This window comes from Austrofundulus limnaeus, unplaced genomic scaffold (genome assembly GCF_001266775.1).
Source record: "Austrofundulus limnaeus strain Quisiro unplaced genomic scaffold, Austrofundulus_limnaeus-1.0 Scaffold1037, whole genome shotgun sequence".
Lineage (NCBI taxonomy): Eukaryota > Metazoa > Chordata > Actinopteri > Cyprinodontiformes > Rivulidae > Austrofundulus > Austrofundulus limnaeus.
The window spans coordinates 17,420-29,072 of record NW_013953439.1 but is presented as its reverse complement, the minus strand read 5'-3'; the positions used below and the strand labels follow the sequence as shown (position 1 = coordinate 29,072).

Genomic DNA, 11,653 nt, shown 5'->3' with positions numbered 1-11,653 from the left:
TGTGTGTGTGTGTGTGTGTGTGTGTGTGTGTGTATATTCATGTGTATATATATGTGTGTGTGTGTGTGTGTGTGTTGATAAGCCTGAGTGGTGAGTGGTCTGTTGACTGACTGTTGTATTTGTTCAAATAATTGTCATGGGCAGGTTACAATATAAAAAATTGTTTGTCATAATAACGTCTTGTGATTACTTGACAGGAGTTTTACTTTTAAAATGTAAGTGTATTTAATTTAGTTATAATATAAATACAATACATTAAACCAAGATTTAGAATAATTATCATTTTGATCCATACATTGGTATGGACTGGCATTGGTATTGGTATCTGACTGGGCCTCGTGCCACTTTATGTTCAATAAATTGGGCCCTGAGGTCAAAAAGTTTAAGAACCCCTGTGTTAGAAGTAAGATTTTAAATTTTAATCTGAATTTGACGGAGCCAGTGGAGAGAAGCTAAAACTGGAAAAATATAATATCTTCTTCCATTTCTCATTAGAACTCTAGCAGCAGCATTTTGGACCAACTGAAGACGTCTTAAAGAGTTTTTTTGGCATCCTGATCATAAAAAATGACAGTAGTCCAGCAAAGATGTGATACATTTCATCTAGATATATTGTTATGAGCTGAYATGCAGATCTGTTTTTTCCTTCAGACTCCAGTGGCTCTCTGGTGTGTGAGCGGTGCCTTCTTCCCTTCAGTGGTCGGCTCTGTGATGAGTGCAGCACTGGCTTCTACAAAGCATCAGGAGCTTGTGTGCCATGTGACTGCAGTGGGAACGCGGACCCTCATGGACCGGCCCAGCTCTGTCACCCTGACACTGGTCACTGCTTCAGCTGCATCAACAGCACCTTCGGGCCCCAGTGCCAGTTCTGTGCTCCTGGATTCATCGGGGATGCTCGAGCACACAACTGCACCCGTCTAGGTAAGACTGATGATGATGAACTTTACGCTTCAGCTAAAAGACTTAAAAAACACAGAAATCGCTCTAACTCAGCCAGTTCCACAGATATTTGCCTGAGGTTTGATGTAGCTGAAAGAAAGACCCATCACATTTCTCTAACTCATACAAAATCTGTTGAAAACTCTTCCTAAAACTATATTAGCTATTAAGTCCTAAGTTAAATCTTTCTGTTAGCGAAATATCTCCTGAAGCACTGGACAGATTTGAATGAAGCTCTGATGTTAGGGGAGTAAGGAGGTCTCACTAAATTAGAAGGTCCAAAGGAACATCCCTCATGTGGTGTTGTGAAGCAGCTTCTGCAGCTACGTGCTGACAGGAAGAGTCTCAGCCACACATTTATTAAAACCAAAAAGACTAATGAGGAATAAAGTGTCGACTTAAACTAAGAAAATAAAGTTTGAAAAATTAAAACACTTAAAAGGAGCCAGGAACTAGCAACCCAGTTTTTTATTTTAGTTTTTGTTTGTCTTCCACTTCGAGGCTCCATTTGAAACTCAGGTCCTCGATCAGAGTTCTGGGAGTTTCAGGGTTCTGTTCAGGAACTTAGCTGTTCTTAACTCTCTGAGGTTGTTCCTGGGATCTGTTGAAGCCACTGTGACCACTGATGCTTTGATTCTCCACAGCTTTTCTTGGTATTTCTCCAGCTTTTCCTGCTCATTCTTTTTGTTGTAACAATCACTGGTTTGTTACCTCTGTCGTCACTTCCTCCTTCTGTAGCCTGTTGACCACTACGATGTCCGGTCAGTTAGCCATCACCTGTTTGTCTGTCTGGATCTGCTAGTCCCACAGTATCTTATCTCTGACTTTCTCCATCAGCTTTGTTGGATTCTACTTCTTTGTCTGTAAACTCAGCACAGATGGTCGTACACACAGTTCCAGGTGATGGCGCTCTATGCCGTGTTACACCCAGCCGACCCTCAGTGCCTCAGTCTTAGATTTAAAGTCACAGGCAGGTTGAAGCCCTGCCTGTGGGCTAAAACTCAGTTCACTGTGTCACATCAGACTCCCTCAGATGTCTATAATGGAGAAAAGAAACTCAGCATGTTCACTCAGGAGAAACCCGTGGGGTGGGTGACCGGCATTTACCTACATCTCTCTCACTCTATATTGCCAGGAGGTTAGAAGTGAACGACCCAGTTCTATCAGCCACACACCCAGACCAGTTTGTGCTGTGACGCTAAATTGAGGTGGATTTTCTGAAATAAGGGTGTAGTCAAGAATTAAACAAGTCTGCAGACTTTTGTGGCAATTTATTGTAAAAACATTGTGAAACAGCTAAAAATAAAGAAATAATGTTATGGTATGGTCACAAGCAGTTGTCAGAAGTATTCACATTCATTACTTAAGTAGAAGTATAGAGACTAGGGTTTAAAAATACTTTATTGGAAGTAGAAGTATCAACTCAAGCTTTATACTCAAGTAAAAGTAATAAACACTTACAAAAAAAAACACTAAGGATAAAAGCTTAGGCTGTGCCACAGGGTTCTATAGTGCAGTGGTTCCCAAAGTTGGGGTCGGGTCCTGAAAATATTTTGAATTAATTACACAAAAAAATGACAACTAAGAACATTTTTTCCTTTGTTTTTGCAAAATAATAAGATTAGTGTACTTAAAATGGACAAAAATAGTGTAATAAATAATGTGACTACTTGTTTCAGCCACGATAGTCTTCATTCTAGGCTCCGTCTGCTACAGTATGTCCTGCTGTGATTTGTGTCATACAGGTGTGATGGAGTGAGTTCAGTCCAATAGGATATCAGGATGGTTTATACTTACTCTTCTCATTAAACCACCATCAAACTCACTCTATCCATGGGCTTCATGTTTCTGGATTAATATGTATTTATTTTTTTTTTCTGAACAATGAAAAGATGGAATAAAAACAAGTCAAAGTTAAATAGAAATGAAATACTTTTTGCATTTTTAAAAGTAAGGAGTAGAAAGTACAGATGAATTAAAATGTAAGAAGTAGAAGTAAAAAGTACGCTGAAAAATAATTACTCCACTTAAGTATAAAAAACCAAAATTTCTACTTAAGTAAAGTRACAAAGTATTTGTACTTAGTTACTTGACACCTCTGGACTCAGCAGTGTTGCCAATTTAGCGACTTTGTCACTAGATCTAGCGACTTTTTAGACCCCTTCAGCGACTTTTTGGGAAAAAAAGTCACTAGACAAATCTAGCCCCAGTGTTTTTAGAGACTTTTAGGAGCTTTGTCGACAGCATTTTCCAAGCACTTTTTTCCTTTCCTCCTCTGTTCCTCCGCAAGCAGTGAGCGCGGAGGTGAGCCCCTCCCCCTTCCTAAAGCCGTCCGACTCACTGAAGCCTCTTGCAGCACCCCCAACCCTACCCCCAGCCTCGGCTGAAGTCAGCTGAGAGGAGAGACTGTTGCAAATGAATCATGCATGTGCAAAGCTGTCACTGCTTCTACGTGGTTTACAAAGCGGGATGTAATATTTATTGTAGTTTTTCTCTGGTAATGTCTCTGTAAACTAAATCTCTGGACCCAGCTGTGTTTGACTCACAGATCAGTCACTTCACCTCTTCCTCCCTGTGTTTCGTGACATCGAACTGTCTGCAGATTAAATTTAAGATTCCAACAAATTTAATTTATATGGATCTAAGCATTGAAGTCATAAAATTATTTTTATTTCATTAAGTTTAACTGCAGTTCTAAACATATTCAGTGTTTTTATTCACTTTTTTCTCTTCATCATCTCTCCTATAGCTCAGATAACAGTTATTGGCAAACATTCAAATATGCAAATTAAGTGATGACATCATCTAGTGACTTCTAGAGACTTTTTGGACAGCCAGTAGGGACTTTTCTTGCTCAGGAGTTGGCAACACTGCTCTGGAGCCACAACATGCGTCTGCAGATTTGGCTCCAATTGACACCACTGAGAAAAGGATCTTTGCCAGGGTTCATAATATGTTGGGAAACACTGATTGATGTTTTTCTTTCTTTAGCACCTCGGCTCATTCCAGCACCAGCTGATCCAACTACACCTGCGGCCCCCACCTCCTCTTACACCAGCACCACGATGACCTCTGCTACAACCAGACACGTCCCAGCCTCCAAGGCTAGCACCAACACCAGCACGACGCCAAGCAGCACCACCACCCAGGCCCTGCTGACCAGCCTGAGCAGCCCCACCGACAACACCACAGCAGCCCTGACCGAGGTCTCGTGGACCCAGTTCAACATCATCATCCTCGCTGTCATCATTCTGGTGGTCCTGCTACTGCTTGGCTTTGTTGGGGGGGTGTACATGTATCGGGAGTATCAGAACCGCAAGCTCAATGCCCCCTTCTGGACCATCGAACTGAAGGAGGACAACATCAGCTTCAGCAGCTACCACGATAGCATTCCCAACGCCGATGTGTCGGGGCTCCTGGAAGACGAGGCCAACGAGGTGGCCCCCAACGGACAGCTCGCTCTCACCACTCAGGGGAACTGCTACAAGGCTTAGACCTGGATCACGTGGACTTACAGGCAACAGAAAGCTGCTGATCTATGACTGCTTGTTTCCCTCACTCACACTCAGCAAAGTGACAGAAATCAGAAATGTGATCAAAGATATGCAAGAGAGACGTAGAGTTTCCTCCAGAAATGTTTTCACTTTTTCGTAGAGTTTAATTTGTGAAATGAGTGAAAAAGGGATCCAAAGAATATTCAGTAAGTCAGACCAGAGCCTGTAGAGGGCGCCATTGTGTTATTTCAGTTTGGTACAAGCATCCACTCACCGGCCAATTTATTAGGTTCACCTCTTTAGTTGCTCTTTAATACAATTATCCAATAATTAACCACACGGTAGCATTTAGGCATGGAGACGTAGTGAAGACCACTTGAAAGTTCAAAGTGAGCATCAGAGCGTGGATCTAAGTGAAGGTGGTGTGGTTGTTGGTCTGAGTATTCCAGAAACTGCTGATATGTGATTTTCATGCATCTCTAGGATTTACTGAGAGCAGTCCCAAAAAGAGAGGAAAACATTTCATGAGCATGAGATGTGAGGATGAAAACTCCTCGATGATGTCAGAGGGCAAAGGAGAATGAGCAGACTGGTTGGAAACGACAGAAAGGCAACAGTAGCTCAAATAACCACTCKATCCAGCCGAGGTCTGCAGGAAACCATGTCTGAACACAACATGGAGCAGATGGTCTGCATCAGCAAAAGATCACCCTGCTGTCACCCTGAAGCTACAGTTTCCACACAATCACCAAAACGGGACAATAAAGCCTTGTCTGGATTCCAGTGGCCTCCACAGTCTCCAGGTCTCAGTCCAGTGCAGCAGCTTTGGGACTTGGTGGAACAGGAGATCCACATCATGGATGTTCAGCTGACAAACCTGAAGCACCTGAGTGATGCTGTCATGTCAGCTTGGAGCAAAATATCTGGGAAATATTTCCAACAACTCATTGAATCTGTGCCAGAAAGTGGGGGTCCAAGGAAAGGCCCACTAGGAAAGTGGGCCTGATAAAGAGGCCAGTGAGTGCAGATCCAGAACCAGTCGGAGGATTTAATGGGAGAAAAGCATTTCATGTATTTTTTAAAAAAAAGGACCATTTAAGTTATTTTGGGTCACTGGTGTAGTGATCCTAAACAATGAGACAATGATTGTTATTTAATGAGTTTTTACTCTGTTTATTTATTGGTTGAGYGTTTGTTCCTGGGAGAAATGCTGCACTTGTTTATTTCTGGAGTTTTGAGCTGTTTTGATCCGGGCCCGTGTTTCTATGTACAGTTGGTGCGTTTTGGACTGAGTCCGAGTGGAAGACTGCTGACAGAGCATTAATGACCTCACCTTTTGTTTCTAACTTCCTGTCCTTCGTTAAAGTGTGTCAGAGGAGTGGTTTATTCTTTGTTGTTTGTTTGTTTTTTTAAAGAAACAGTGATCACCATCAGGCACTACTGCAGGGAAGTGACACACTGTTGGCCCATGTCACATCCTAATCCAACCTGCTCTTTGCTGCCTACCTCAGCAAAAGTTCAATCAATCTGAAAATCATTAAAGTTTAACAAAGGGTGTGTGACTGAGCTGATAAGAGCCTTTGATGCCTGAAACAGTATTCTAGTGTTCATGCTGTCGTAAAGGAACTTCTGTGCACTTAACACCTAACCCTGTGTTTCAGCTGTGCGTGCTTCTTTTTACTACAGTTATTGAGTAAAGATAATTATGGAAGTAACTCCTCAGGTACTGGCACGCTCCCTAATGTGATGACTGTAAATATTATCCTTAATGTACAGATGAATGTGAATAGTAGCACTATTATTGTACAGGTAGAATACTGTGTGTACACTGTAACTCTACAACACTTTCACTCTCCTTTGGCAGTGGGGTGATGCCATCGCCCCGCTGCTTTTTCTATTGTTGTTTTCATTTCTTATTCTAAAAGGACTTGGCCATAAACACAGCTGCAGGACTCAAAAGCACCCAGACTTCAAAAACWTTGAAGACAATGTAAATAATGCTCCGAAATCAAAAGTCAGCTCTTAAATAAAATGGGTTTAACTGTTTTGGTTGTGTCTCACTCTGAGTACTTTATAGATTTTACACTTGTTTTCATTGTATTCTATGCTCTGCTCAGAGCTGAACGTTGTCTTTATTGTTGTCATATTAACCACAGTCCTTCCTCTTTTTCATTTCACTCTGCCTCATTCAGCACATTCTGACGATGGCGTCAAACCAAAACAGTTGATAGCGGTGGTTTGGGTTCATTCACCTGTGTCTACATGTGTGAATGGGTTTTTATATCAGTCTGTTAGCGAAATATCTTATGAACCATTGGACCGGTTTAAATAAATCTTTCAAAGTAAACATTGGATCTAACGTCTGATTGACTTTAAGAATCAACACAAACATGGCTTTAACTTTGGTATGGTCCTGGCTGAGGGTCACCAACACGTGCACAAGTATTGTGCACAATATTATTTTCAAGTTTTGACAGAAGTTGCTATAATTTTCTCATTTCCCATCCCAACATGGTTGTTGTCTCTGGCATGAAAGGCAGCAGCCCAGCCTTTAAATACTATTAAAGCATTTTTTTATTTTCCAGGAAGCCAGACTTCTTTAAAGCAACTAATAGAAACAAAACTTAAAGAGGTTTTCCTTTAAACTTGGAAATGTAAAAATGATGGGTGAGAGGATAAAACAATCTTTACTGTCAAGATTTAGTTGAAAGATTTGGGTGGCTATGGTTTTTGATTTTGGATTAAGGGTTTGTGTCATTGTTACACAATACAGTTTCTATTGTTTTATCTGAACCACCTGTCTGGTACTCGACTGAACCATTGCATCAAGAAATYAATTTTAATAAATCTGTTGCTGTCAATTTAAAGTTTACTGTTCGTGTCCAAGGAGCCAGACAGTCTTTAAATAGTGTGGAGTACAGTTAGTTGTAAATATTTTATTTTTACAGTAACAGTTGTTTAAACTCTGATCAACTCTCCTCTCTTTAAGGATAAACCAATGTACACAGATGTAACAAACACACTGTACTTGGTAAAACAAAAGAAAATGTTTAAACTGGACTTTTAGGTGCTTTGTAACAGCTGCCTGTCACGAACACAACTCAATCTACAATTACATTTCTGAAAAGGTTGCCACTCTGTGTTAAAAGCAGAATGCTTTGATTTACAAATCTCATAAACCCATAATTTATTTACACAGTAAACAAATCAAATGTTTAAACTAAGAAGTTGTAACATTTTGAGAAGGAAAAAAAGTAGTTTTGAATTTAATCTGGCCAGTACTGACAACATTAAACATTGTAATAAAAATAAACCATAAAATCTCTACATTAAAACAGGTGCAACTGTACATGATCAAAGTATGTCTGTTCATGTCAGATAAAACAATAAGTAAATGTTAATAAAAAATAACAGGTGAAATTTAAATAAAATAATCTGTCAAATGTCTTCTTTAGAATAGGTTGCATATTTACTTACTCAGAGTAGAGCTGCTGCTCCTCCACATTGAGAGGAGCCACTTGAGGTGGCTCGGGCATCTGGTTAGGATGCCTCCTGGACGCCTCCCTGGTGAGATKCTCCAGGCATGTCCCACTGGGAGGAGACCCAGAGGAAGACCCAGGACACATTGGAGGGACTATGTTTTTCAGCTGGCCTGGGAATACCTTGGGATTCCCTCGGATGAGCTGGTCCAAATGGCTGGGGAGAGGGAAGTCTGGGTCTCTCTGCTTAAGCTGCTGCCCCCGTGACTYGACCCCGGATAGCAGCAGAAAACAGATGGACGGATGCACTGCAGCACGGGGGCTCAGTTGGTAGAGCTGTTGTCTCCCTGTGAGAAGGTTGTCCAATCAAATCCCGGCCCAGGGACCTTTCTGGGTAAAGTTTGCATGTTCTATCAGTGCATGTGTGGGCTATCTCTGGGTACTCAGTTTCCTCCCACAAACCAGAAACTTAAATGTTTGGCTGATTGCTACCTTTAAGTTGTCCCTAGGTGTGAGAAAGTGAATGGTTGTTTGTCTATGTGGCCCCAGGGTGTACCCCACCCCTCACACTGTGACTGTTGGATATGGGCACCAGTGACCCTGAAAGGAAGAAGCAGGTAAAGATAATGGATGGATATATGCAATACTTTTAGGCTGCAGTAGCTCGGTGGTCAGTGCAGCAGTCTTATAGTCCTGAGGTTGCAGGTACGAGCCCCGTTTGCAGTCAGGATCAATAGTCTGTCAAATATAGGCAAGAATGTCATAAAGATATAAAGGCCACATAAACTCCTGGCAGAAACGACTAACTATGACTCAAAAGCATGGCCTGAGCTGAACTACAAATGTGCACAATTATACCATAAAGCAGGAGTGGGCATCGAGGGACACAGTCCTGCATGGTAATTGTTTCTCTGCTCCAACACACCTGATTTGAATGAATGGGTGATTAAACAGGTTTAAGCAGAATTTGGAAAAGGTAATTCAATGACTGAGTTCGGTGTGTTTGAGCAGGGGAAAAAAGTAAAACATGCAGGGCTGCAGTCCTCAAGGACCAGGATTGTCCACCCCTGCCATAAAGAGTCCATAAGACTCATGTCGTTTTATAACTTAAAGATCTAATGCTTTTCATTAGATGTGAGTATTCAACATCATGCTGTTTATCTTGGCATAATTGACAAAATAATGAAGGCCATCAATTCATACTATTTTGAGTGTCACTCCATCTAATTAATGTAATAGAACTTATTCAATTATTTAAGATAAACCTAAAATATCCCTAAAACATAAAATATCCCTGATTTCAGCTTTGTACAATTTTAATGGTTTTTGTATATGCTAAGGGTTCACATGAACACACACTGGATGTCCAAATTTAAGAATCCCCAACATCAACTTAAAAGTGTTATTCAATATGCAAGATCAAGATCTTTACCTAAAACTTTAACATTACTTGTTGGAGTCAACCCTGTTTGTGTTAGCAAAATATCATGCAGAATGACACTTTCAGAATGTCATTTTGGAGCCTGTTAGAAGATGATTGATGACAGCTAATTCATATTAGCCAAAACAAAAAAATGTCTATATTCAGTTATTTACACATATTGAGCTAAAATATGACATGGTGGTAGCTGAGAGTAATCACACAACACAGAGTGTGGCAGCTCCAATAACTTAAAATTGTGCATAACTTTATTTGCGAGTTTTGACGAAAACTGCTAAAGGTAGAGCTATCACCAGACGAGATTCCTTCAGGGATGATTTGTCTTTCATGTTTGAACCACTTCAGCATTTTAAGCGTTTGTTTATATAATGTTTTGATTAATTATTATTTTTATAATTTGGGTGTGTGCTGCTGAGGGATCTGCCCTAAATACTTTCTGCTCGGTCCAGACACTCTTAACCCTTGAGGAAGAGGAAGTTCGGCCGTAATTCCTGAGTCTGGGTGAAACTTCTGAACCGAGACTCGGTGCCGCGCTGCTCTCAACGTGGGCGACTGCGCGTAAATAAATGGAGAAGCGGAGCAGGGATCCGCAGCTGGTCGACGACTGGGAAGTCAGTAGCATGGAAGAAGAAGGCTGCCGCTGTGGGTGCAAAGGAGGAGCCGAGGCGGGTGTCCACCTGCAGGCCAGCCTCGCTCAGTACGCCCGGAGACGGGCGACCCGACGGCGGGTAGCCGTGGCGGTGGTGGCGCTGCTGATGCTCGGGGTTCTGGCGGCTCTCAGCACAGTAGGACTCTGGAAGCAATGGCAGATGGAGAACAGCCAGGTAAAGGACTTTAAATCTGATTGTAATTGTTTTAAAGTTTGGATTGTGTACGGTGGTGATAGCCTTTTTTGTTTTTCTGTTTTAACTGCGCCATTACTGAAAAGACCAACGAGGTCAAAGTTTATCTCGTCCTGCATCAGATGATATCCAGTGACAGAAAGCTGCAGTGCACGCGCAGCACAGGCTGCTCTCCGTAGGGTCGGAGCGCACGCGGGACGCTTTATCTCAAAGTCGCTTTAAACAACAACAAACCTCTTAGCTTCTAACATGTTTGAAGTCACGGGAAACGTGTCACGCGAAAATGGCACACGATCCATGAGCTGTTCACTGAGAGGCTTGTGTGAAGGAAAGGAAAGATTCAAGCAGAAAGATTGGAATTGTTTCATATGAATGAACAGTGGTGGRCATCACTATTCTTAAAAATTAGTTCCACTAGCCCTAAAACACTAACTCAGATATTTAGGTCCCCTAATTCTAAAGCACTAACGCACTGAAAGTTTTAGCAAAAGCTAATTCTAAAGCACTAAAATAACTCCGTCAACCCATGAGCATTCTCCAACAGACAACAAGTTATTATTATTATTATGAGTAATGCCATGTTGCTCCCTTATCATTGWCATTCCACAGCCTTATTTGGGTTCATATATTGTCACCTAGTGGATCAGTGACACACATATGAACAAAATGTGTGACAGCTTGTACCCTCAGCTGCTAACATTAATGTTGATCAAWAACATTTATAGACCTAAGTGCTTCTAAATTTAGCCTATAAATTTAGCAAGTGCTAATCCACTAATAAATTTTAAATTTAGCAAAAGCCCTAAAGCACTAATCAGGAAATTAGTTCCCCTATTAGTGCTTTAGAGGAACTGTGCCCACCACTGTGAATGAATAATGATTAGCCTACTAATTATATAAAACTAGGAAAAGCACTGGCGTTTGTTGTGATCAGAAATGTAAWTTTTTTTTACTGAACTGAGCATAACTCCACAATTATAAATGTAAGATTTGTGCCAAAAAAGTTATTCTCATATTATCAAAGTAAAATTTCCGCTTCTAGTTTAGGATTTTGAGCTGTATGGCTGTTCAGTCAGGCTTTCTGAGCTCCACGTGCAGCTCGTTTACAGTCGAAGGAAACTGAGGCTCTGAAATAACTGACATAGTTTTTGTTAGATTTTCTGATTTTGGAAGCTGTTCAGCTGCAGTTTGTTTACACAGAGAAGCACTGTGACAACATTCAGGAGAGCTGGTGCTCTAAACATAATTTTTTAAAATTACAATATGTATACATTGTGTTTTTAAAGGTATCATATCATGCTTTTAAATCCTTTTTCACGTTTAAATCATTCACTTATGGTCCATTTAAAATAAAACTGCAACGCTTTGGTCTTAATTCCTCATTTTTGTTGCTGCACAGACTCCTTGCTTTCCTTGCTTTCCTTTCCCCCTGTTCTGAGTTGCGCCTCAGAACAAGCT

General features: G+C 41.1%; 2 protein-coding genes across 2 annotated transcripts in view; both read left to right on the top strand.

Annotated features, from left to right (window-relative positions):
* LOC106533851 (multiple epidermal growth factor-like domains protein 9) overlaps positions 1–6,780 on the top strand; it is a gene marked incomplete at its 5' end in the record, with an annotated part of 33,410 nt that extends 26,630 nt beyond the window's left edge. Inside the window, 2 exon segments of the mRNA XM_014030302.1 lie at positions 652–921; positions 3,931–6,780. Of these exon segments, the coding sequence (XP_013885756.1) occupies positions 652–921; positions 3,931–4,433 (773 nt within the window).
* A 2,145-nt stretch (positions 6,781–8,925) lies between these two features.
* LOC106533850 (lymphotoxin-alpha) lies at positions 8,926–10,177 on the top strand (the record flags this gene model as incomplete). Its single annotated transcript, XM_014030301.1, is given in 2 exon segments — positions 8,926–9,046; positions 9,803–10,177. A coding segment is annotated over 1 exon segment (258 nt), but the record flags the coding sequence as incomplete, so codon positions are not given.
* Positions 10,178–11,653: the final 1,476 nt, after the last annotated feature.